This window comes from Sardina pilchardus, chromosome 3 (genome assembly GCF_963854185.1).
Source record: "Sardina pilchardus chromosome 3, fSarPil1.1, whole genome shotgun sequence".
NCBI lineage: Eukaryota > Metazoa > Chordata > Actinopteri > Clupeiformes > Clupeidae > Sardina > Sardina pilchardus.
This window is the reverse complement of record NC_084996.1, coordinates 21,456,578-21,482,481: the sequence shown is the minus strand read 5'-3', so window position 1 is coordinate 21,482,481 and position 25,904 is coordinate 21,456,578. Positions and strand designations below refer to the sequence as shown.

The following is a 25,904-nucleotide window of genomic DNA, read 5'->3' as shown; positions in this document are numbered from 1 at the left end:
ATATAGACCCTCTTTTAGCTCCGTATATGTCAAGAGTTGTGTTTCAGGTCCAACTGGATTGAACTTGTCCCTTCATCCTCATCTGAACCAGACTGTTCAACTATCCAAACAATGTCAAAAATGGGACGGAACTAGCTCAGGACACCTACCAAGTTTGTGAATGTGAATGACAGAGAGACACACAAACAATCACACACACACAGACAGTTTCTGTCATTAGATAGTTTTATTTAGCCTAATGTTGGCTATTTAACTTTTTTGGAAACTCCATTACGAGTGACTGCATACCATCACAGCAATTAAATCACAGAGTGAAAGCAGATGGCACACCCACTAACATAATGATATACTGTATCTGCTGTAGAAGGAAGTTGTGTCTATAAAATCATTATAAAATCAGATGCCAGACGTATTGAACGTGTACATTTTCCTAAACGGAAAACTGTGATCATTTTGTTTCGCTCTTCTGTGTTTTGGAGTTTGTGTGTCCAGACGAGAGAGAAGCGACCTTCAGGCTCACAAAGACGTTGGTAAGGGTTGACATCTTACTTGTTTGTTAGATTTTTGATTGCATTTCCTGATTGATTTCAATTGCATTTCCTGATTGATTTCAATCAGTCTTCTTTTTGATGATTTGGAGATCAGTAAACTAATGCAACTTTTCCTGGTTAAGTAGACACCTATCTACTATCTGTGTTAGAGATACCTATCCACCAGCCTCATCGTCTTATTTTGTAAACAAACTTTAATACTCCCATTAAAGTGCAGCTTTTACTTTCTAATTCCCGCATGAAGGAGTACCATAATTTCCCAAGTATTAGCCGTGGCTCATACACTGATTTTGCCAAATTTCTTCAGCCGTGAGGTTAATAAAAGGGGGGCAGTTACTGCGGTATTAAAATGGTTTTGTTATTTTAACTGGCATTAAACACGGTCCTGCGGCTTACACACAATGCTCAACATCAGAGCTGGTGGAGTTGACTGACAGCATAGTTGGGGTGGGGGGTGGGGGGTGGGGGGGGGGGGGAGTCTGGGAGGAGTCTGGTCTGCAAAGAAAGCAATTAGTGTTTTTTCTACTTGTGTGCCACAGTTTGAAGGGCCTAGGTGAAGCATTGACATTCTGGAGATTTCCCACAGAGCAGCCCACAAAGGACTTTGGTAAGGACTCGTGTCTTTTCAGATTCTGTTTTTGTTTACCTTTAATATCCATGGAACCAGTTCATCTTTCCTTCAGTGACCTGACTCTTTAGGACTGTAGTCATTGTTATTGAGAGTCCTTTTCCAAATATCAGGGGCTCTACCTATTTTATGGTAATCAGTAACCAATCAGAAGCACTAATCGAGACATATTACTGTACATCACACAGAAGTGATGCTTGTTTCCATAAGTAATCAGCAAAACAAATACAATATGTGTAACATCAAAATGACCTACGTATATCTGTGTGTTAACAGGTGCAAGTGGAAAAGGACCATGATGACTGCACTCTCGTGGACTCTCATCATGATGGCAATGAGTAAGATTGATCAGCTCTGATTATCTAAATTCTTAGTTATTCACTTACCGTGGTTATTTATTTTTGTACTACATGGCTCTTCCGTCTTCAGGGCTCTATAGTGCAACCAATATGTGTGTCCAAAATGTTCAAGGGTGCAACTAAAACTTTTCCTAGGTCGCACTACTAGTGTGTGCATCTAACGTCATAAGGGCAAGCGCCTAGACTTTCCTTGCATCTGCTGTCTCTTCACACACTAAGCATTTGTTCTCCTTTTACTAGTGCTGCATGATGCACCAATACAGAAGTATTGCAAAACCCTGAAATTTGAAATGTCACTATACCTAATTGTATTACAGTTTTTGCCCGTTGCTTGAACACTATAGACCCATGCTTAGACTAAAGTAACACAACTTTAAGTTTTGTTGCCATATCTCAAACACCTATACCTATACCTTAAACAAAAGTGCTGCTTTGCACTCTAGTTGCAATTCTGCAACACACTTACTCCTTTATGCAACACACTTGGTCCTGCATACTACTCTCTATGTCATACATAAGACACTTCGTTCAAAAATGAAATCTCAGAGTACCATTCGTTAAACACATGTATCCAAAATACACAACACACATTGGGTAATTGCAACCACTCAAATACACACCTGAACGCACTTACTTGCAAAACTGAACACCAATCAGCCATCTACAAAAAGCCTATTCGTTTAGCCATTGGAAATGGTGATGTGAATGGTATATTTCCCAGTGTTGTGTCATTGTTTCCTTGTGTGTAGAGTTTTTCTAAATGTATTCAAGCAAATATGTTTTATATAAAGTAGACTAGTGTATTCCTCCTGATTTGCAAGTGTATGCATATGATGCAAGTGTGTTTCATTTTGTCACCAGAGTTACATTTTGACAAAGGATTGTTGGGTTTTGATTGCAGAGTTTAGGTACTGATAGAAGAGTTTCAATTTGGCATAGATGTGAAAGCTTTATTTCCTAGTGTTGTGTTATGTTCACTAGTGTGTAGAGTTTTGGTATGGTGAGCAAAGTTTTGCAAAATGTGTTCAAGCAATGGGCAAAAACTGTAGTATCGATACTTTTAAGAAGGGCAGTGTTGTTTTGTAATAAGATACGTAATTTCAAGTCAGTGTGCAAAGCATGAACTGCAAAAAATAAAATCTAACCAAGTGTAATTAATCTTATATTTACATAAAAGCAACACTAAAGCACTTTTTCTCTGTTGCAAGCACGCTATTTGTTTATCCAGCAATTAACAATGAGACAAAGTAGAGTAGGCCTATGTTGGCATGATTTTAGGAAAGTATGATTGTGACATCGAAAGTCGCAAGTCAAATTTGTGTCTTTGTCCATTCCCATTTCCATCTCGTGTGTCTCATTCCATCGAACTGCAGATTCGCTACCCAATCTGGGGCCTATTGCACAAAACTAGGATAAGGGATTAACCCGGGATATCTTGGTTATCCTGGCTCAATTTATCCGTGATCCAGTTGCACATAAGCGGGATAGGGGGCAGCAGGATATGTTATGGTATAAGTTACCATGGCAATTTATTCTGTGGAGCTAGCCTGCTCCTGACCAGGCTCACAGCCAAGACAAGTTGATTCTAATGGTAATTACATAATCTGATTGGTTCAGCTAGCTGTCATTCAAATGAGACCTCCACGTGATTTTCTTTAAAGAGCTGTAGATTCCATTTATATATTATTTGCAACATGCATTTACTCGCAAAACACAGCAGAATGTCTGCCTAATACCATATGGATGTCATTTCAATTATGGTGGCCTTATAATTAATAACATAGCCTAGGCTACTCGTTGTTTGCTTCTTTTTTGACAGATGTTTGATGAATAGGCTGCTGTAGTAGTTGATTGGAAGTGGAGGGGACATTTTTCGAAGGTGTTTTGAACTAATTAGGCTTTTAAGACAAATTAAGATACTTTGTGCATCTTTGCGGTGGCAAAGCGCTTCCTAATGACGTTGCGTGCCGAGACAAGGAAGCTCTCACACACGTGGGTGCATACGTAAATTTGCATTCAGTTGATCTGCCACACCTACTCCCGCTATGTAACAGAAATAATCATGATCCCCCATCCAAAAAAGTAAAACTTTACCTCGTTGTTACCCTGCAGTCACACACGCTACAAGAGACAGCGACAAAGCGACAGCCTGCCGTTCATTTTCAATGGGAGTAGACTTTTGCCAGAGACAAGCGACAAGCTTGCCGCTGTCGCGAGCAAGGCGGGGCTAAAATAGACAAGCAGGCTATTTTATGCAAATGTTGAGCGAAGCGACAAAGCGACTGCCAATCGGAGTGAAGGCAACGTGACGTTCCTTGTTTGAAAGTAAAGTTGAAATTTTTATCCAAGATGGCGGAGCTAACTAATCGAAGGCAGTATTTCTGTACTAACAAGTAAGTTCAGGGTTTGTTGCCTTATATTTTGCTACTTCTAGTGAGAAATATGAACTTTAAAATCCAAAAAGCCAGGTTTTGTAACCAAAAAATATATCTGAAGGTATGAACGAGCTATCGCTCAGCCACCTAGCACGTAGCAATCGTTAGCCGTCAATCACTCGCGAATCACCTCCCCACTCAACGGCAAGTTGGTGGAGTTGTCGCTGTCTCTTGTAGCGTGTGTGACTGTAGGGTTAGTCTATATCAGGGGTCGGCAACCTTTGAGACCTCCAGTGCCAACTTCAAAATTTCTAGTCAATGAGTGTGCCACTATCAACAATAATGGTTAAAAAACACACAAACAACGGGAATATACTTCTACAAATTTTGAATTTTATTTTACATGGAAAATGTGCTAATAAAATAAAATGTTAATTATTATTATTATTATTATTGCCATGCATAACAAACGAACCACAACATTTTATAGGCAACAGCAGGCCTATTTTACTGAACAGTGTGGGCTGAGGCTAAAATGAATCATAAGCTATATGTCTCAATTAAAAGGTATATCTTGCCTACCAGTCAATGTGATCCCCTCCCTTGCTTTTCTTGGCTGAGCTTTTTTATCTGGGGTTCGTAGTTTGTCACTTTGTCACTCTGAGATTTTTTTTTTTTTTGCTGATGCTGGTGGTGCGTGCCAGTGATTATGCCTTGGCGTGCCAGCAGTGGCACCCGTGCCATAGGTTGCCTACCCCTGGTCTATATCAAAAGCGGTTATTCACTTTGTGTGCAAGACGCTATTTTTCGCGTCTTTTTTATTCCAACCGTGAGTTATTTGGGGGAGAAACGAGAATGCGCACACATACCGGATAACTTACACCTGGCTTGATGAATCCGTGTCTGCTTATCCTGGATTGGTCTTTGTGCAACCAATTAAGCCGGTATGCTCTTGTTTTGGATTCAGTGATCGCAGCTCAGTAACTTATCCCGGATATCTTAATTCTGCTTTTGTGCAACGGGCCCCTGATAAACTTGCTGCTAGACTGAATCCCTTCCAGACTAATAACAATGATTGCGTATGGGAACCGCCTGAATTAACCGGCTGTGGAGGAGAATTAGCCTGGAAAACCAGCGCCAACTGCTGGACGGCAAAATGTTTTGCCTGCATTTGGGTCTGGCCTCGGTCCATTGAACATTTTGAAAACACTGCCCTGAATCTGGCAGATGGCAACTAAACCAATCACAACGCAGAGATGTGTTTTGAATCAACGCGGGCGGGGCAGAGGGCTCTGGGGCGGGGTTTTGAGGGAGCGTTGGCCTAATAGGCACAGACACGGTTTGAAAGACAACGGGTTGTGCTCATCAACAATGTTCCGTTGTATCCATTGATCGAGGCCAGACTAAATTAGACATCCAATCCATTTAGGCTGGTTTATCAGGCTAGAGGAGAATAGGACCCTCAGCATATTCCTAGAGAGACGGGGTCAATAAGAAAGACTGGTGAGCATGCACAGAACTAGTAATGATCAGGCCCATATGGCCCACATCAGCCTGATCCCGGATAATAAATAATGTTATTTTGAAGGCACATACGGCCCACCCACCTGACCCCTGAGAAATAATATTGCCTTGAACTGATTTTTTTTCCATATGTGACCCTGTAAAGCGGAACCAGTCGTTTCGGTAAAATTTATTAGATTAAGTTATTGTGCTCACGTGAACGGCCATAAACTAAGCTTTCCAACGATATGTATAGCAAGGGTATTACACAAACTATCGCTAAGATAACCGCATCCAAAGTTGACATGGTTCTCCTGTCACGATATGCCAGAAGAGGAGAAATCACTTTTTTAAGCGGCGCGTGCACAACGGGAATGACAGCAAATGTGTTGAATCCTGCCGGGTTTAACAGTCAAAACGTATGTTTTTCCGTGAAATGCGTTCACGATATGAAACTGTAAACTGTATACAGTGAAATTATGCGAAAACATGAAATTCAACATTTTAACCCGGAAGTTTGTTATTGTTGATTTTCTCAAAATAACGTTGTGCGCAAAACGACTGATTTTGCTTTGAATGGTCACATATAGGTGGAGTCTAGGAGTTTTAGGATTCAACAGGGGTTATAATCAATGTCTCAACAGTGTGCAGAAGCTTCACGAGTTCCTTAGACCACTTCCAGCTCCCTCATTGGTCCAGAGAAGTGACGTCCTTATATAGTCGGCAGGCCAACACCAGAAAATGTGCTTAAAAACACTTTTGATGCCATTTTTTGTTAAAAGTTGGCAACCATGCTAGAAGTTATTAGTAGGGTCTGAGGTTACAGAATCCAGTGGTTGCCAAAATCATAATTACGCAAAGTCAGAATGATCTTACGAGTGAGCACTGGGTAAGTCCCATACTATAAACAATACCAGCTAGATTTTTTTTAATCTTAATATAAGATTACAGTAATAAAGCTTAGTTTTTTTTTTTTTTTTCAGTGTTGAGACTTCTGTGTGTTGTTACTCCTACTCATCCTTTAGAATAAAATGTGGAATGAGGCGATGTGTAGGCCTATCTTATGTTCTGATCTCTTCCTCTCAGGTGGGAGTGCCAGTGCCCTGGGTAAGTACATTTAGCCTCCCCTCCACTGTCTGACTTTTAAACACTTTTTAAATCACAACAAAAAATAGAGCTGCACGCAACAATGAGGGGGCCAAGCGGTAGGCTGGAGTAACCACGGCAACTTGATGCTGTTAGCTCAATGCTTCAATCAGAGATATGACCGTAAGCCGTCAGAGCAAGTTTCATGTCTAACACGTCAAAAGTTCCAAGCCAACTTGCATTTTTGCTAATTAGAGCTATTTTAGAGGTCAAAGGTCACCAAATGTATTGGGCGTCCTCCCGATGGGGTCATAAGTCCATATACCAAGTTTGGTTTTGACATATGTAAGGGTTGCTGAGATATGAGCTCACTTCCTGTTTGGCGGCTTTGCCGCAAACTTCGATTGGCTGTTACGGGCGAATGGTAAAAGTTCCGAAGACATGGAGGTATTATACTGCGTTCATGCAGCTCGGAACCTCGGAGGACCTGCCTTTAAAAAGTCCCCACCTCCGAAAAAATTGTGTTCATGAGATCAGTTCGGAAAATAAATACAGGAAACGCATAAATACGTTATTACAACTGCTTAGTATGGTTGAGCAAGAAGGAAATTGTCTTGGGCGAGTGTTTCTGTCTGTGTTGTTAATTTAGTGACAAATTACCTTGCCTATTCGTAATGACAGTGAAATTCACCTCTTGTGTTGTTGCAAGGGAGGCCGTCGTGGTTGGAGAATATGATAGTGACGTCAAGTCGGACACCTCGGGGCACAAAACTTCCGCACGAGTCTCCGAGGAAAAAATCCCACCCGACCTAGCGTTCATGTCATTTTTCCGCTATCGGAGGTCAGAAATTTCCGAGGTTCCGAGCTGCATGAACGCAGTATTATAAGAACTGGAGAAAGTGAACAAGTCCCACCCCCATTCATTTCAATGGGAATGCTAGGCTAGTTAAAATTGCCAAAATTGAACGATTTTTTCAGGCTTCAACATGGCGTTTCAAGGGGCTTGTTTCCGGTGCCGTTTTACTTAGCCAATTAAGTGCCAGGTTACTGATTGGCATAAGGTACAGAAGGAGAGCTCGTGCCCACACTGAGCTCGTGCATGAGCTGAGAGTGGAACAGCCACCAATCAGCATGAGGAAAACGCAGGGAAAACGGCACCGGACATGATGTGTTTCTGGAAAATGGCGACGAGGAAGTGCCTTGCTAATCGGCGAAGCTAATCAGTCAAATCCTGACCCCCTGTCCGAAGACAAAAAGCGACATGTTGGTGAGACATCAGCTGAGGATGCTCTGTGTCAAGTTTGGTGTTGATCGAACAAAATTTGTGAAAAAAACAATCTTTGAAGTGTTTTTAATGAAATCTGAAATGGTGGAAAATCCATCATGGTGGAAAATGATGTCATAGGGTTCCTTGAACTCGGGCAGGTCCAAGGATTCCAACGATACCTGTTAATGATGACAGTGCCTAATTTTCATTACAGTCGTGATCTTTGTATGCATCGTTCTCAGGGCCTTCATCACCTCAACCAGAACATACTGTATGTGTATTTTAACAAGGAGAAAAACATATAATGCCTCTAACAGGCAGGCTAAGACCACTTGGACCAATTAGCTAAGACTCTAGCAGGTAATAGCTAAGACTCTAGCATACATGAACAATAGCAAAGGGGAAAACGTATGTTAGCGCTAGCAAAGACACCAACATAACTAAGCGCTATCAATAAGGCTAACATACACTATCTGTAGTGAAGAGCTTGGCTAAGACATCTGAGCACTAGGAGAGATGAAAAGCTCCATGATAAGAGCAAGTGTCCTGATTGTTTTGTGTGAATGCAGACTTTAGGGACTTTAATGAAAATCTGTAACCTCTTTTTTCCCAGTGTGTGGTAGAATTCCACTCATCACCAGGATTGTTGGAGGTCAGGATGCTGATCCAGGTAATTGGCCCTGGCAAGCCAGTCTTCAGTCATCTGGCAGCCACTTCTGTGGAGGTTCTCTCATCAACAATGAGTGGGTCTTAACGGCAGCTCATTGCTTTAGCAGGTAAGAACCTCAATTGGACGTGGTGTCAGGTCTACCGTACTTTCCCGACTATTAGCCGCGGCTTATACATTGATTTTGCTAAATTTCTTCAGCTATGAGGTTAATATAGGGGGGCAGTTAACATGGTGTTAATATAGTTTTGTTTCTTTTAACTTGCATAAAACACTGTCCTGTGGCTTATACACAATGCTGCTTATATGCGGGAAATTACTGTAACAGCAGCTGTTAAGTTGCCTTGGTTGCAGCTCTGACCGCAACAATCTTCTGGTTGTCATGGTTTCAGCTCTGTCCCCAGTGGCTTGACAGTTGTCCTGGGTCTTGAGGATCTGGAAGGCAACAACTCCAACAGCGTAAGCCGCAATGTGAGCCGGATCATCAGCCATCCCAGTTACGACAGCTATACCAATGACAACGACATCGCTCTGCTTCAACTCAGTGCTCCAGTCACCTTCACCGACTACGTGAGCCCTGTTTGTCTGGCTGCCAGTGGGAGCGAATTCAACAATGGCACCGACAGCTGGATCACTGGCTTTGGAACCATAGCTTCTGGAGGTGAACTAAGAAAAATGATACGTTTGGACAGAACATACATGAGCGTTTAGAAAAATAGATGCTGACTGTAGTGCAACTAGCAATAGTCTTCATTGATTGCTGAACATTGATCATTTCTTCATGTCACTCCTAGTACCCCTTCCATCTCCTGGGACTCTACAGGAAGTAGAGGTCCCTGTGGTGGGGAACGCTCAGTGTGACAGTTTGTACAGAGTTCGAGGTATCGATATCACAGACAACATGATCTGTGCTGGTATTTCCGCTGGGGGGAAAGACTCCTGTCAGGTAAAACAGGATGTTTACAAGCACCACCTTACTTGATAGCATTAAAGGGGACATATTATACCTCTTTTTAAACAAGGTTAGAATTGGTCTCTCCCAAATTGAGCCGTTTCTGGGCTGGCCACGCCTCCGGCTGTGTGTATTTATTACGCTGCTCGTTTCACAGGTGAAAATGACTACAAACAGAGCCGGCATCCAACCACATATGTTAGACCCTGGTGCTAGGGTTGGTCTATGCAAATTCCCTTAGTATTACATCAGAATAAGGGAGCAATCCAAATGGCTCACAGCAGCATACTATTCTTGACACCAAAGTCTTTCTACTGATCTACAGAAAACGGATGGATGGGTTTTTTTCACGCTTGGAGTGTTTATAATCTGAACAGTAGAGGCCTAAATATGAACACAAAGGCCCGCAAAAAGTGAATTTTGCATAATATGTCCCCTTTAAAGACACAGTATGGAGGATTTAGGGCCTCTGTATGCATAAATAAAATACAGTATTCCTAATAATGTGAAACCGACAATTAATCAATTCTACACTGCAACAAATGAAATCTAACCAAGTGTAATTATCTTATATTAAGATCAAAAATCTATTTGGTATAGTTTTAAGTATGAAAATATTTACCTAGCGCACTTTCAAAAGATAATTTCACTTAATTTAAGAAGACTTTGACTTATCTTAAGGGGTCTTATCAAGTAAGTCTATTAAGTCTTAAAATTAAGTCAAATGATTCCAAAAGAAAGCACTAGGTAAGTGTCTTTGTACTGAAAACAATACCAACTAGTTTATTTATCTTGATATAAGATTAAAACACTTGGTTAGATTTTATTAGACAAGCAGTTTTTTGCAGTGTAGTACAAATAAGTATTAGGGCCACTCATGTAGAAAACAAAATGTTTTTGCCATGACGAGATTAAAGTCTAAATTTCGAGAATAAAGTTAAAATATCATGTTGACTTTAATCTCGATGTGTCGATTTTGAATTCGAAATTTCAAATTTAATCTGGTCATGGCAAAAATATTGTTTTTCTTCATGCGTGGTCCTAATACTCCAACGTAATTCTAGGGAGACTCCGGAGGACCGATGGTGAGTAAACAGGACGCTGTGTGGGTCCTGTCCGGTGTCGTTAGCTTTGGATTCGGTTGTGCTGAACCCAATTTTCCTGGAGTCTACACCAGGGTGTCCCGTTACGAGAGCTGGATCAACTCCCAGATCAGCAGCGACCAACCAGGCTTTGTCCATTTCAACTCCAGTGAGGTAGATTCTGACGCCAGCTCCTCCAATTCAGAGGATCCCTCTCCAACCGGCAATACCACCTCTGAACCTGCCACTACACCCTCTTCATCAGGTATGTCTTCGAACCTATCCCAGGGTACCTCTTGCATCTAGCTCTTGAACTGCCCAGAAACTCCTCACCAAACTTCCTTATACACTTGTATCATCATCCTACTCCCATTCTCAACTGAAGCTCTCTCTGTTACCAGAATGAATTCAGTAGCACTCTGAGGGTTTCATAACGTTTCTATTGTAAATATAGCTGCAAGCAGCAATGAGGGGGCCAAGCAGACAGGTCAGAAGGCCGGAGTTGCCATGGTAACTCAATGCTGTTACGTCAGGTATATAGTTTTAAGCAGTCACAAGAATTGTGATGTCAAACAACCCAAGATTGGCCGAGATGTGAGCTCACTTCCAGCAGCTTTGCCGCCAATTTCGATTGGCTGTTGCGGGCGAACAGTTTAAGATATCGTTCCGAAAAGCAAGGCTTATGTTAGACTCGGGCTAAAGATCCTCTGTGTGAAGTTTCGTGAAGATCAGACACATTTTGCAACCTGTGGAAATGTTTAAGTGGTTTTGATTAAATCGAAAATGGCGGCCGAATCAATTACATTGACATCACAAATTTCACAACTTTTTACCAGATGGTTCTATGGGCTGCCATTGACTTCCATTACGGAAGCGTAATGATAATAATAATAGTAATAGTAAGAAAACTAAGCGACACAATGGGTGCCTTCACAGCTTTGCTGCTTGGCCCCCAATAATAAGAAAACTAACAAACACAATGGGTGCCTTCGCAGATTCGCCCCTCTCAGGTGGGAGTTCCAGTGTCCTGGGTAAGTACATTCAGCCTCCCCTCCACTGTCTGACTTTTAAAAACTTTTTAAATCACAACAAAAAAAAAAAAGGGACTTTTTGATATCTACTGTAGGCTGATTGTTTTTTTTTTTTTTTTTTTAATCTCCTCAGGCATTTTTTACCCGTTTGGATCGGCTGCGGGTGATACTTTCAGCTATCTTTTACATAACAGCAGCTCCCCTCTCATTCCCCTGCTCCGCTTGTTTCCTTTCTTTGGTCGCACGTACCAGCAGATATACGTAAGCAGTGCTCCACATCCACCTGAGCATAACCCAGACCACAACATTACCATGTCTCTACCGTGGAAACTACGGTCATTTCACTGTACCATGAAATCGAAGCAATTTCTGTGATAAATCAAATGCCACTTTCTGTACCGTGTTTTTCAGGTGAATCACAATGGACACCTCACTTTCGAGCCGTCACTCTTTCCATACACGCCAAGTGGGTCCCTTGAAAATACGGGCAGTGACATTATCGCCCCCTTTTGGGCAGAATTAGACGGTAATGACAATGGGAACATTTCCTACCAGCAGTATACAACTGGTGATGTTATTCAAAACGCAACTCAGGACATCAACTCCTACTTCCACAATGTGAATTTTACTGCTACCTGGGTGTTTGTGGCCACATGGGACAGGGTGGCCTATTTTCCACACATAGGAACAGTGAGTAGGCTACCCTTTGATATTTTGGGGGGAATTATACTCCAATAGTCTCAGACATGGAACAACTGCCTTTTCCACAACCTTTTCCACCTTAAGGTGCTGTGTCCACCAATCACGTTTTTTACGCTGAGAGCGTTAAAAAACGCTTTTCTTGGCGCTTCGAGAAGTGTTTATTGTTGCTAAGTTACCAATACCTGACACGGTTTATAAAGAGAAGTGACATGGACGAGCCCAGCGCTGAGCGCTGCGGTAAAAAACAGTCAGCGTCGACTGCTTTTTTCTGCCAAGGGCACTCAGCGCTGTGAACGCTGGGCTACATAGACTTTATATTGAAAATTGTCGCCGTCGGCGCAAAAAACGCGATTGGTGGACACAGGGCAACACAATGCAGTTATTTTACCTTAAAATTAAATAATGGCTTCAAACTCATTCTGATTTTTCACTGACTCATAATATGGAAAATGAAGTCTCTGACATTGCCAGAGTTAAAGATGTCTGTGAGACTTAAATATGTGTGAAATATATATATTTTTTTAATCATAAATGCATTACAATCTTACTGCATCACTCGATTGAATTTTCAGGAGATGACCTTCCAGGTGGTTTTGATTTCTGACAGTAATCTGTCCTTTATCTTCATGAACTATGGTACCATTGCCCCACCTTCAATGGAGGTAGAGGTAAGATCATTTGATTTATTTATTTATTTATTTATTTTTTTTTAAGTACCGTATTTTCCGGACTATAAGTCACACTTTTTTTCATAGTTTGGCTGGCCCTGCGACTTATAGTCAGGTGCAACTTATATATGAAATTTAACATGTTTTTGAATAATTCCAAAATGACAGAGGAGTAAACATTACTGTCTACAGCTGTCTACAGCTACAGATGGGCGGCCATTCACGCCTTCTCATCATTAATGTTAACATTTTGGCCTCTGTGTCTAGTTACAGCCTCTGTCTGTTCTTGGTCTTGGATTTTGTGAATACATTTCTGAATAAATGTGACTTATAGTCAGGTGCGACTTATATATGGCATTTTCCTCTTCATGAGGCATTTTTTGACTGGTGTGACTTATACTCCGGTGCGACTTATACTCCGGAAAATACGGTATATATTTTTGGCTTTTGCTTTTAATGACAGGACAGTTAGAGAATGACAGGAAGTGAGTGGGAAAGAGAGCAGGGGTGGGATCTCGAAAGGACCACGGGGCGGGAATTGAACCCGGGTCGCCAGCATACGGTGCAGGTGCCCCAGCCAGTTGCGCCACAGCTGGGGCCGATTTAGTTCGTTTTTAATTGTGCCATTTGAGCAAAGTTCTGCTAATATAGTTTACTTTAACTCCTCTCTCCAGATTGGATACAGCACCAGCAGGGAAGTCCACGGGTCTCTACGCACCTGCTATCCAGACAACACCATAGACATAGTGAACTTGCACAACTCCAGTAACATCAATGTTCAGGGCCGCTGGGCCTTTGTTACATCCCTCCAGTCAGAGGGCTTCAGCTGTGAGTATTATGCAATTTCCTGCCTAGATGTTCAGTGCAGTGAGTGCACGCATTGAAACGTGAGAGGTATGTGTCAAATGGTCTTAATTAAGCGAATAACATACAGTAGTCTAATATGAAAAAACGGTGAAGTGTTCCTTTAACTGAGAATAGTTCAAAGGCAACTTATCGACTGTTGAAGGAGAGACATGTTATTTTTCAATTTTTTGTTGTTGAAAAATACGTGTTTTTAATTCAATGTCGTCAGAGGAAAGATATCCGCACACTGTCTTTCATGCTCTGGGTTTAATGGCAAAGTATACAACGCTTCGACGACTCACTCTATCTTCGTCAGGTATATGACGGTATATGACATTTTTAATTCATGAACAGTAAAAGTGAGGACATGTTGTGTTATGAAACCATGTCCGATATGCTTGTTAGGTACAAACTATCCTGGTTTGTCTATACCACAGCCAAGTAAGCTGGGTAGTTTTTTGTTACATTTTATTCCTTCATTTACCACAACTTTTACATCTTTTCACGGCATTGGAACTATGGAACAAATGGACACTACTGTACATTTATCATGTCTGCACATTTTTGAATAATGTCTTTTGTGTTTTCATACTCATTCCTGTGAATAAGTCAATGTGGATTGTGGAATGAGGGTTCATATGTGTATCTCATGATGTTTTATTCTCTTCCTCTCAGGTGGGTATACTAGCACCCCGGGTAAGTACATTTACCCTCCCCTTCACTTTATAAAATCACAACACAAATATAAAAGGGACTTTTTGACATTTAATCTAATTGTTTTTTGTTGTCTCTTCAGGCATTTTTTATCCGTTTGGGTCGGCTGCGGGTGATACTTTCAGCAGTCGTGACGATGACGGCAGCTCCCCTGTCATTCCCCTGCTCAGCTCGTTCCCTTACTTTGGTCGCACGTACCAGCAGATATACGTACGCAGTGCTCCACATACTGTACCTGAGCATAACCCAGATCATATCACTACTGTGAAAATGACTGTGATTTCATACTGTAATACCAAAGGAAATTCTGGAATATATTAAATGCCACTTTCCTTACGGTGTTTTTCAGGTGAATCACAATGGACACCTCACTTTCAATCAGTCATTCTTTCATTTCGTGCCTAATGAGTTCCCTGAGAATTCGACGAGGGACATTATCGCCCCTTTCTGGATAGATTTAGACAATCGTGGAAAAGGAAGCATTTCCTATCAGCAGTACACAACTGGTGATGTTCTTCAAAACGCAACTCAGGACATCAACTCCTACTTCCCCAATGTGAATTTTACTGCTACCTGGGTGTTTGTGGCCACATGGGACAGGGTGGCCTATTATCCAAACACAGGAACAGTGAGTACGGTACCCTTTGATATTTTAGGGGAAATTATACTCCATTGGACTCAGACATGGCAAAACGGCTCAACCTTTTCCACCTTAAAGCAACACAATGCAGATATTTTACCTTAAAATTAAATAATGGCGTCAAACTCATTCTGATTTTGCACTGACTCATAATATGGAGAATGAAGTCTTTGACATTGCCAGAGTTTAGACGTCTTTTAAAGGACATGTCTACATATAGCTGACTATGTAGCCGGTAGATTTCTCCTCCTTCATATTGCAAAATGATTCCATCCACACAGATGCTGTACACAGAAGCAGCCATTGAAGGCTGTCAAGAACATGTCAATCACACATATGGCAATATTGGCCAATCGGAGAACTGACAACATTCTGGGCCCTATTTTCACAATTTTACACTTGAGTTTTGCTTCACGCACTTCACTTTAATTAAGCTTTCCGCCCAGGGGTGTGGCAATAACGACCTAAGGTGGGGTCTGACCATTATCTAAAAATTGCTATCTTACGCCATCTAAAAAGCATTACGCCACTGAACAAGAAAAATCTGGTCTTTGGCGAAAGAGGCACTGTCACAAGATGAAAGCAACAACTCCTAAGGATAAATGTCCTTAATTTTTTTATTCAGTAATTTGAACGTTACTGGGGTAAGAACATTATTGGGGTAAATTATTGGGATGTCACTTAATTTCATATTGAGAGTCAAGGTAGCTGTCCCAAACCTTTCGGCAATATAGTGTATATAGGCTGCTGTTACTACAGTTGATGCAAACTCTCTGGGCAGGTAGAAAGGTATACTCTATGTAAGCTGAGCAGTGACTCCCGGTGATGGTCGTGTCCGTGCACCATGTTTTTTTTAAACATAAATGCACAAACTCCCACCTGTGGTCTTACCGGACCACTGCTCTATCATATTGCAACTTCATTTATGTGGGAAATAGCATTTTTCTTACAGTATCATTGGGCTGAATTTTCAGGAGACGACCTTCCAGGTGGTTTTGATTTCTGACAGTAATCTGTCCTTTGTATTCATGAACTATGGTGACATTGCCCCAACTTCGCAAAATGCACAGGTAGGCACAGGTTGACACAGATTTTTTCAATTTTGCCATTTGAGCAAAGTTCTGCCAATATAATTTACTTTAATGCCTCTCTCCAGATTGGATACGACACCATTGGCTCGTCCCACCACGTGTCTCTACGCACCTTCTATCCAGACAACACCATAGACGTAGTGAACTTGCACAGCTCCAGTAACATCAATGTTCAGGGCCGCTGGGCATTTGCTACATCCCTCCAGTCAGAGGGCGCCAGCCGTGAGTATTATGTCATTTCCTGCGTTGATTTTCCATCATTCACTCTCTGCTGCATGAAATAACAGTGTTGTGTGATAACCATCCAGGACTATCAGGTAAACTGAGCTTCACTTTTATTTAAAGTGCCTATAGAGAGTCATCATACCCCTTTGAAATAGTTACTTTTTCCTTCTTACAGCCTGAAATCAAAACCCATTAAACAAAAATAGCTGTACAACATCAAAATAATGGAAAAAAAGACAACAGTTACAGTATAACAATTAATAAGAAAAAGAAAAAAAATTGAATAACAGGGTTGGAAAAGTCATCATACCCCTGATAATACTTTGTAGAGATTCCTTTTGCTTTCATTACAGCCATCAATCTGTTTGGATATGTCTCTATTAGCTTTGCACACCTAGATTGGGGAATATTTGCCTTCTTATCCACTACTTCTTATCCATCTTAGCCATTGCTTTGTTCTTTTGGCAGTATGTTTAGGATCATTGTCGTGTTGGAAGGTGAATGACCTGCCCATCTTGTTGTACAGTATATAGCACGATAACCACACACCTTGACCGCATTTCATTCTATAGTAGGCTAATGCGCTATCACAAAACTAGCAGTGGCTGCGTCTTGTTGTTGCTTGGCAACCATTCATATGGAGGGAATATATTTCTTGGCGGAAGAATGATTATCTATGAATACATTGTTACTTTTTCGTTGCTGTGCCTTTGTTTCATGAAATCTTGCTAGATCGACGTGGTAATCGTTTTAGAAAAAGCAATAAGCCACTCAAGTCCGTGCGTTATACTGTATAATCAAACAGCTAAGAGGGTTTTAGGCACTCCGCTTTGCGTCGTGCCTAACAACGCCCCTCAGCTGTTCGATTATACAGTATAACGCACGGCCTCTCGGGGCTTATTGCTTAAATAAGTGTGAATATGTACACATGCATATGGAGCCAGAGTGCATTTTGATTGGCCAGAGAAGAAGACACAGCAGTCCTGACCTGTTTCTCATAAATCTCATTCAGGAGTGACGTAATATGAACAGTGTTTCTTAGGAACTGACATTAAGAAATACAAGACAGTGGTCAAAATCTTCCTCAACTTTGACCACAGCATACAACCCAACCAGTGTCAAATGTAGCCTGCAAAAATTGTCATTCTTCACAAGTAATAAATAATTAAGCAGATAGTTGGATGGATAAATATGTGTTAACCATAAATGAATATGTTTGTACATTGCAAAACCTTCTTTTATTTCATACCATAGCTAATGTCGTTGGTATACAACTGCAAGTTTCTTCTGCTGAAAACCTAAGTGAGGATGAGATTGAGGAACGGATTCTGAAGCCAGTGAGTATAGACAGCTGTATTTAGAGAGTGTTTGGTCAACTAGGGAATCGAATGGGCGCCATGTTGGAGACCAATATTTCTTTAAGGGCCTTTTACATATTGACAAACATTGATGGTGACATTCATATGCCTGTTATAATGGTGAAAATTAAAAATAAGAGATTTATTTCTGCATAGCATATTCCCCATAGGGTTACACTATCATCTGAGTCATCTGAGGTTGATATAACATGATGAGAGCTGGCCAAACTCTATATACTGTATACGGCTTTGAGTAAAGCAGCACGTACGGCCCTCTAGAGGTCATGCTGGGTGCTACACCCAATAACACAACTGTGATCTGTTTGTTCCTGGTCTTAATATAATCACATACTTACTGTATGTTCTGTGTCCTTAGTTTGTAGACCTCCTAAAGAAGCGTGGAATAGACGTCTCTGGCATACGCTTGCGAAGGTTTTACAAGACAGAACTCTGAGAGAAGGATGCGGGATACGGACCCAAACACCCTCAAATACCACCCAACAGCTCACCACTGGAGTCCACATTCCACCCAAACACCACCCAACAGCTCACCACTGGAGTCCACATTCCACCCAAACACCACCCAACAGCTCACCACTGGAGTCCCAACTCCTCAGAAATACCCTCAAACACCACCCAAATAACCTCAGACACCACCCACACCTCCACAGAAACACCACAGGAACACCACAAAAAACATCCTCTACCTCAAACATCACTAAAACATCCTCACCCGTACACCACCCAACAGCTCACCTCTGGAGTCCAAACTCCACCGAAACACCCTCACACACCAACATCTTCATTGTTCCTACAGAACCCTCCTGAAAAGTAAGAACAGGCATGTGAAGGAGAGCCACACTATTGGTGCACCTGCCCCTTTTGCCTACGAATGACCATAGTGACATTTTTTTTTTTTTTGTAATGCAATGTTTATTGATTTTTCATCATAGGGAAGTATAACATTTTGTGTCAATAATGGTCAAATGTTCCCTTATGTAAGGATCTAAATTCCCAGGCTGATGACATTCCTTTCAATCACATATGGACTCTTGATTAGCTACTAAGTGTGGGCCTATTGTGGACCTCCTGTCACATGTTTGTCCAAAGTCCTCAGAAGTCAACTTGGACCAGGAAATGTAACCAAATGTATTGTCATGTCTTGATTGATTTACTCAAGTGGTTTCACTACAACAATGGTCTCAGTTTCACCTACAGTACTCATCATGTGATCTCCATTCATGTAACCCCTGTCACTGTGTGAACCAATCACAAACTTTGTAGCCTATAAAAGGGTAGACAAAACATTATTCATGGAGTCTCTATTAGCTATGAACTCCCACACTTCGGTGTGTAGTCATCTTCCTCTGAGCTGGTAAAGTATGTTTCATTCTCTGTCTGTTTTTGTATCTTAGCTTAAGTATTTCTTGAACCTGTTTTAAGTAACTTTCACACTTTGCATTTAGATGTACTTCTGTAATGTGTTGGATGACTAGCTTGTACCTGTCCAATAAATTTGTTATGCTGATCCGCGTAGCCATTAGTGCTTATACGGCTGTGTCCGGTCCCAGGTAACGTGCTAGCGTAATGGATGGCTAGGGTTTAACTACCGCCGCCGTAGGAGTTAACCACACTGGAAAGGGCAAGTTGTCTTTGAAATTGACTAATATTATGAAGCGGTGGGTCGCTTTGTTTACGGGGTCCGCCATAGATTAAAATGTCTATGGTAAATCTGCATCGAGTAATCGCATCCTAGCACAGCCAGAACCCTCTGTGCATAGCATGTGGTTGTGGGTCAGCACGTAGACATATATAGTGATCCGAGTCAGCGGGGCAGCCTCTGCATTCCTTTCTGGAAACTAGTAACAATGATTGCGTCGGGAACCGCCCGAATATAACCGGCAGTGGAGGAGAATAGGACCCTCAGCATATTCCTGACGATACGGGGTCGGTAAGAATGTCTGTGGCAATACACAGTAAATAGTAATGATCAGACGTTTATGACCCACATGAGCTTGATCCCGGATAATTATGACCGCCGCTAGCATAGCTAGCGAAGCGGTCATATAGTTGTTGTCAAAGTTTTTTTTTTTTTTTTTCCGTCATCGGTTCTGAATTTTTGGTCAACGATTCCCGGGACACCGTAACACCGGGGCACATGAAACTTGGTGGGCATGTAGCCCCAGTAGACTTTTACGGAAAAATTTCGTTTCGTCCCCGGGGGTCACTCCCCCCCCGCGCTGGCCCCGCCCGAAGGCCAAAAATTGCAGTTTTTCCTACATAACTACCTGAACCGTGGCACCGAGGATGACACATTTTTTATGGTATGTTGGTCTCAAGAGCTCGGATCAACTTAGCTTATAACCAGTCATTTGTGAATTGCACCCCCATGGTAAAAATTGAAAATGTAATGTAATATTGCTTTAATTGCCCCTATCTTCAGATGAGATGCACCAAATTTCATGTGTATGATTAACCTGACACCCTCTGGGAGTATGCCAAGTTTTGTGGACTTTCATCCATGGGGGGCTATAATAAATGTATTTATGTGTGCATTTAGTGAATGGTCCCTCAACGTGGCTGCTCTACACTGAAGCCTAGAATGGCCCCATGGCCCCATGTAGCTGTGTCACTGGCACCCCCGTGGCTACCCTGTGCTTACCAAATAAAACAATTATGTATTTATTACGATTTTATATGAGAACGTCAAAAGCAGAACTAATGCAACCACGTTCAAACACTGCAGCCTGCTGCCACTGGTGTGTGGCGCTGGCGCTGCTCAGTGAATGATAGATCAGACCAGAGAGAAGAAGACAAACGAAGAAGATGGAGTTGTGATTTCTCAGTTCCGAATGGCGGCCATATTGGAATTTTCTTTACTGTCGCTAGTTTCACACTACTTGATTTCTCATGTTGCAGTAAGCTAAACGATTTCATCTCTTACGTGACTTGTTGTTCTTGCACGTAACTGTGTAACCGTCTGACTGATAAAGAAGTTGTTAAATGTCTTTACGTTTAGAAACATAATCAAGCAAACTCATCCAAGCAGATGCGAATAGCCTACAATGGCAGTACTCAAACCACCAGTACCAGGCTTAGGACTAGGTAAGTAAAACATCTCTTCTCTATATCTCTACTATTTTCATTTTAAAAACTGTATGTAAAGCGTAATTCTAGCCAACACCTGTTTCCAAAATGTATTTATAGAGTCTGTACATGTGGTCCCTAGCTTGGTTTGTCTGAAAATTAAGTGGAAATATCCTTTAGTAGTGTTTGTACTCTAGGCGCCAGTTAGCATGTAACAGCATGTGAATGAATGAACTGGCCACTAGCATGGTGCATTTATACCTGACGATCTCTTTCAAGTTATTTGAATAAAAAACTGACATCATGGTTAGTATTTATAGAGTCTGTACATGTGGTCCCTTGCTTGGTTTGTCTGAAAATTAAGTGGAAATATCCTTTAGAAGTGTTTGTACTTTAGGCGCTAGTTAGCGTGCCAGGTGTCATACCATTGCAGTAATCATCTCACTAAACACGTCTTTTCATATCCAATCTGTTCAACAGAGTTTGCCAGTCAGACCACTACACCTTTGCCAGCACCACCACCCAGCAAGCTTCATCAACTCCAGCCATGCCGGTAAATACAGTGCCTATTGACAGCCTACACACCCCTGTTCAAATGCCAGTAGCTTTGTCCATTGTTAAATCCCCGTTGTTCTTAAATGTGTTATTGTGTTTCGGAAAGGTATTGCATTACATTACTCTTCACCTTTTGCTTTTGTAGTAGAAAACATGTTGATGGTAGTGAAAAGGTAGTAAATTCAGCTCAATTTTTTTGAGCTGAATTGCAGTAATCATTGCAGTAATCATCTCACTAAATACGCCTTTTCATTTCTAATCTGTTCAACAGAGTTTACCAATCAGACCTACACCTCTGTCAAATTCGCTCACAACGCTGCCAGTAACACCCCAGCAAGGTAGAACTGCATTTCCATTAATCTGGCACCAATATCAAGGGAGAAACAAGCCATGAATGTCTGTCACAACTTCTTTGCATCTTTACTTTCCTTACATCTGAAGAGTGTGTTACATATATCATTATTAAAAATAATTTTAATAAATTGTTTAAGCATGTACAATAAATAAAGCATGTAAATGAGCATGTAAAATAAATAAACAAAAGCAAGTAAAATAAATAAATAAACAAAATGTATTGAACCTAATACTATGTGTGGTGAGTCTGTGTGATAGTTGCTGAGGATAAATGTTTTTATATTGGATTATTAAATTACAGAATACATTTATAGGTTTCTCATCAGCAGGCACTGTCTTCACCTTAGTCAATTTGGTAACTTTGGTAAGTCCTGTAAATAATTGTAAATTGTTCTGATTGAGGGCAAATGGAAAGTGTTATAATGTATTATTGCTATTTTAGTGCATCATTTTCATTATTATGGCCATAAATAAGGCCAATTAGAAGCTGGTGGGTAGTAAGCGGCAAAAGGGTGGCCCTTTATCTGGAGCCGCTTCTGAGCCGCCGGTGGACAGCCAGAGAACTGATGAGCAAAACTCCAGCGGGCCACTGGTGGTTACCGCCGTTGGACCGCCAACTCTGCCGCTGGTTTGTAACAGTAACTTTAGCATTGCCCATTAAATGATTGCAAAATATTTATTGAGGTGAGTTTAACAAGTGTAATTTCATTGGCATATAATTCAGGCCTATAGTAGATGGCTAAATGGCTGCAGTAGAAGGATACACGAAAAGCCCAAACTACCAAAATCTTCATATTTTATTACCACAGTTTCTATCTATAGGCCTCTCTTATTTGGTATACTGACTAGACATTATTGAACAAACATAGGCTATTCATCTGTATTTCAGTATCTCAGTAGGTTAAAGTATTTTTTAGATACCTCCCTGAAATTACTTTTTGCAGGTTGTGATGTCTTCTATACGTTCTGACGTTACTGTTAAAATGGCGTAACTGTTAAATTCCAATATAGTGAGTAGGCTATTGGCAAAACCGATTGGCATTTTTATGTTGAGCCGGCAGGGGGCTCAGTTTAAAAAGTAACTAAGTTCGCACACACACATCAACAGATTCACACGCACAGATAAACACACTTCCACGGATTCCACACACACACACACACACATGCGCACACATGCACATTCACACACACAGACAGACACACACACATCTTTATACAAGCAAACTCACACATGCACACACTCATATACACATGAGCTGCAAGAGTAGGAGATATACATACAGTATATTGCACAAATCGGAGATAAGGCAGGTTTAGACTTGCTGCAGACAACGCGTTCGTGTTCGTATCATGACTGCCTCGCGTATTTTGCGGTCGTTTGGTGCGTCGGTCGTGCACGTCGTCGCAAGCGAACATGACGCGTCCGCGAGATGCAATACTGATAAGAAAGTAGGGGGCGATCACTACAAAAAAAGGTGACTGCAAGATGCATTATCGACATCGAAGCTGGGGGCAATCATGAGAGTAAACAATGGCACATGGCCACATCCACATCTGATGTTACTATTCTCCCCCTAGTGAAGACCTCCAGTAGGGTGCGTAATGCTGCAGCGAGTCTGTACACCGGACACAGCAGGTCGCACACGGGCGCATATGCTTACGGTTGGTCTAACAGCAAGTATAATCCCAGCCATACAGGAAAGTTGACGAGCGTAATTCGTTTTGGAGAGAATGTGCAGAACTGAGCGGCGGTCATATTGTGTACCGCTATGCGGTGCATCTAGTTCACAATGTTACTTTCGAAGGCACCACCAGGCTCACCAGCCTGACCCCTGAGAATAATGTTACTTTGAACTAGACCTTCTTTATATTTGGCGGAGTCAGCTTTATTAGGATTCAACAGGGGTTATCAATTAATGTCTCAAACAGCGCGCGGCTGCTTCACGGATTTTCCTTCGACCACTCTCTGTTCCCTCATTGGTTCAGAAAAGTGACGTCTTTACACTTATATTCATACTTTACACGTGACATCAAAAAATCAAAACAAAACCCAGTAAACTAATGGCTAATAGCCATTTTTGTCAGTGTTTCTTGCCTGCCAGGTACCCATGGTCGTCACGTGACTGCAAAGTATGAATACATACAGTAAGAAACGCTCAGATTTTGGGTTTGCGCCTCCCAAAACGTGTAACTTCCTCCATCACACATAAATGAATGATTTGAGTTAAGGGGAGAAATCACGCAGGCTGGCCCCAGTCGTGGCGCGACTGGCTGGGGCACCTGCACCGCACGCCGGCGACCCGGGTTCGATTCCCGCCCCGTGGTCCTTTCCGGATCCCACCCTACTCTCTCTCCCACTCTTTTCCTGTCACCCTACACCAGGGGTCGGCAACCCAAAATTTTCAAAGAGCCATTTTGGACCAAAAAAACAAAAAACAAATCTGTCTGGAGCCGCAAAAAATGAAAAGCCTTATGTAAGCTTTATATGAAGGTAACACAGGCTGTAAGTGTATATTATCTATATTAGCCTACTATCAAAATGTCTAAGTAGGCTACAACGAGGCTACATAATGAGCTTTCATGATTAAATGTTTTTCCCTACAGCGCATCTCGGAGAGAATCAATGTCTTTCTAACTTGCTGCGTTTACATGAGAGCTTTAATTCAGAATAAAACCAAGTTAAATCGGAATAAAAGTTAATTCCGCTTTAAAAGAGACCATGTAAACCCTTATTCCGCTTGAAAATGATTATTCCGAATTAAACTTAATTCCGATTTAAGTGGTTGGTTTATTCCGATGTTAAAGCGGAATTAACTCCCCTCCTTGATCATGTAAACCTTTATTCCGATTAAAAGTTTATTCCGTTTGTTTGGCGCATGCTCGTACAAGGAGGAAGAAGAAGCGCATGCTCGTTTCATGGTTAATTCGGCTCCGTCTTCTTCCCCCCTTCTCCGACAGTCTTCTCCTCCTCAGCTAGCAAACGTGAAGCTTGACAATATTCTCGAGCAGCTGGCTAAATAGTAGGCCTATTATCAGAGTTACTGTGAAACCCGTTTTCATTATGTTATTGTCCATGCTGTAACGTTAACCCGAGATGACAAAAAAGTTGCTAGCCAGCTAAAGTTTGTTTTCTTCCGGTAGACCTTATTAGGCTACGTTCATGCGCCGCCTGTCCAATCGGAACCCTTCCCGACCCCCAGACGTTCAGCAGAATACAATAAAACGTAATTAACGTATGTTCCATGTAAACGCCAATTCGGAATTATTATTTCCATGTAAACTCGAAGGAGAATATTTTAATTCCGATCTATTTAATTCTGAATAAACTAATTCAGAATTAAAAACATCATGTAAACGTGGCCATTGTCTCTCTTTTTGTTGTTCGCCAACTTCTCATTACAAAGCAAGCAAACATGCAGGCAATCCTTCCGCAATGGCAATGAAAGCAAATGATTCGGTCCATTCTGCCTTAAATTCTCTGATCTCATCGGCTATCTTTCTCTTTTTCCCTTTGGGATCCATGCCATGGCCATGCTGACACCCGCCGGTTTGTTTACAACCACAGCCACCTGCATGGCACGGCGCCGCCCTGAAACGTGTGTCGCAGGCTATCAAATCTTGTTGACAGAAATGTTGAACTTTAATATTTATTATGCACATTTTTACAACATTGGAAAACGTTAAGAATGTTTGTCCTGATACAGAAACCATATTAAAACAAACAAACAAAAATCCCCCCATTCATTTTCATACATTTTTGAAGACGCTCAGGGAGCCACCAGGATTGCGCTAAAGAGCCGCATGCGGCTCCAGAGCCGCAGGTTGCCGACCTCTGGAGGACAGTAAGGAATTAAGAGATCACAGATATATTGAGGTGCTAAGTCATGTAAGGCTTTATAAACAAAGAGCAGAATTTTAAAATTAATTCTATGTTCAACAGGGAGCCAGTGAAGTTTAGCCAACACAGATGTAATGTGGTCATGTTTCTTAGATCCAGTTAGCAATCTTGCTGCAGCATTTTGGACAATCTGGAGTCTGTGCAGGGTTGACTTAGTTAAACCTACAGTACATTGATAGAGATATTTAACCCAAAATACAGTTTTTTTTGTGGTAATCCTTGGGGGAAATAATCCTCATATGGCACCAAAAAAGAAAACCAAATA

At 41.5% G+C, this 25,904-nt stretch overlaps 2 protein-coding genes across 2 annotated transcripts; both read left to right on the top strand.

Moving 5' to 3' along the window:
• Positions 1-1,477: 1,477 nt before the first annotated feature.
• Positions 1,478-12,024, top strand: LOC134075937 (serine protease 33-like). Its single transcript, XM_062530964.1, has 9 exons — positions 1,478-1,517; positions 6,503-6,523; positions 8,383-8,545; positions 8,829-9,097; positions 9,231-9,382; positions 10,453-10,735; positions 11,466-11,501; positions 11,635-11,762; positions 12,019-12,024. Exons 1-9 carry the CDS (start codon positions 1,478-1,480, stop codon positions 12,022-12,024), a joined length of 1,098 nt encoding a protein of 365 aa, XP_062386948.1.
• Positions 12,025-12,859: 835 nt separating this feature from the next.
• Positions 12,860-18,534, top strand: LOC134075936 (sushi, nidogen and EGF-like domain-containing protein 1). Its single transcript, XM_062530963.1, has 9 exons — positions 12,860-12,871; positions 13,546-13,699; positions 14,393-14,413; positions 14,514-14,641; positions 14,781-15,059; positions 16,046-16,141; positions 16,228-16,384; positions 17,642-17,724; positions 18,122-18,534. The coding sequence occupies exons 1-9, from the start codon at positions 12,860-12,862 to the stop codon at positions 18,197-18,199; spliced, it is 1,008 nt and encodes a 335-aa protein (XP_062386947.1). The 3' UTR covers positions 18,200-18,534.
• The last annotated feature ends 7,370 nt before the right edge of the window (positions 18,535-25,904 follow it).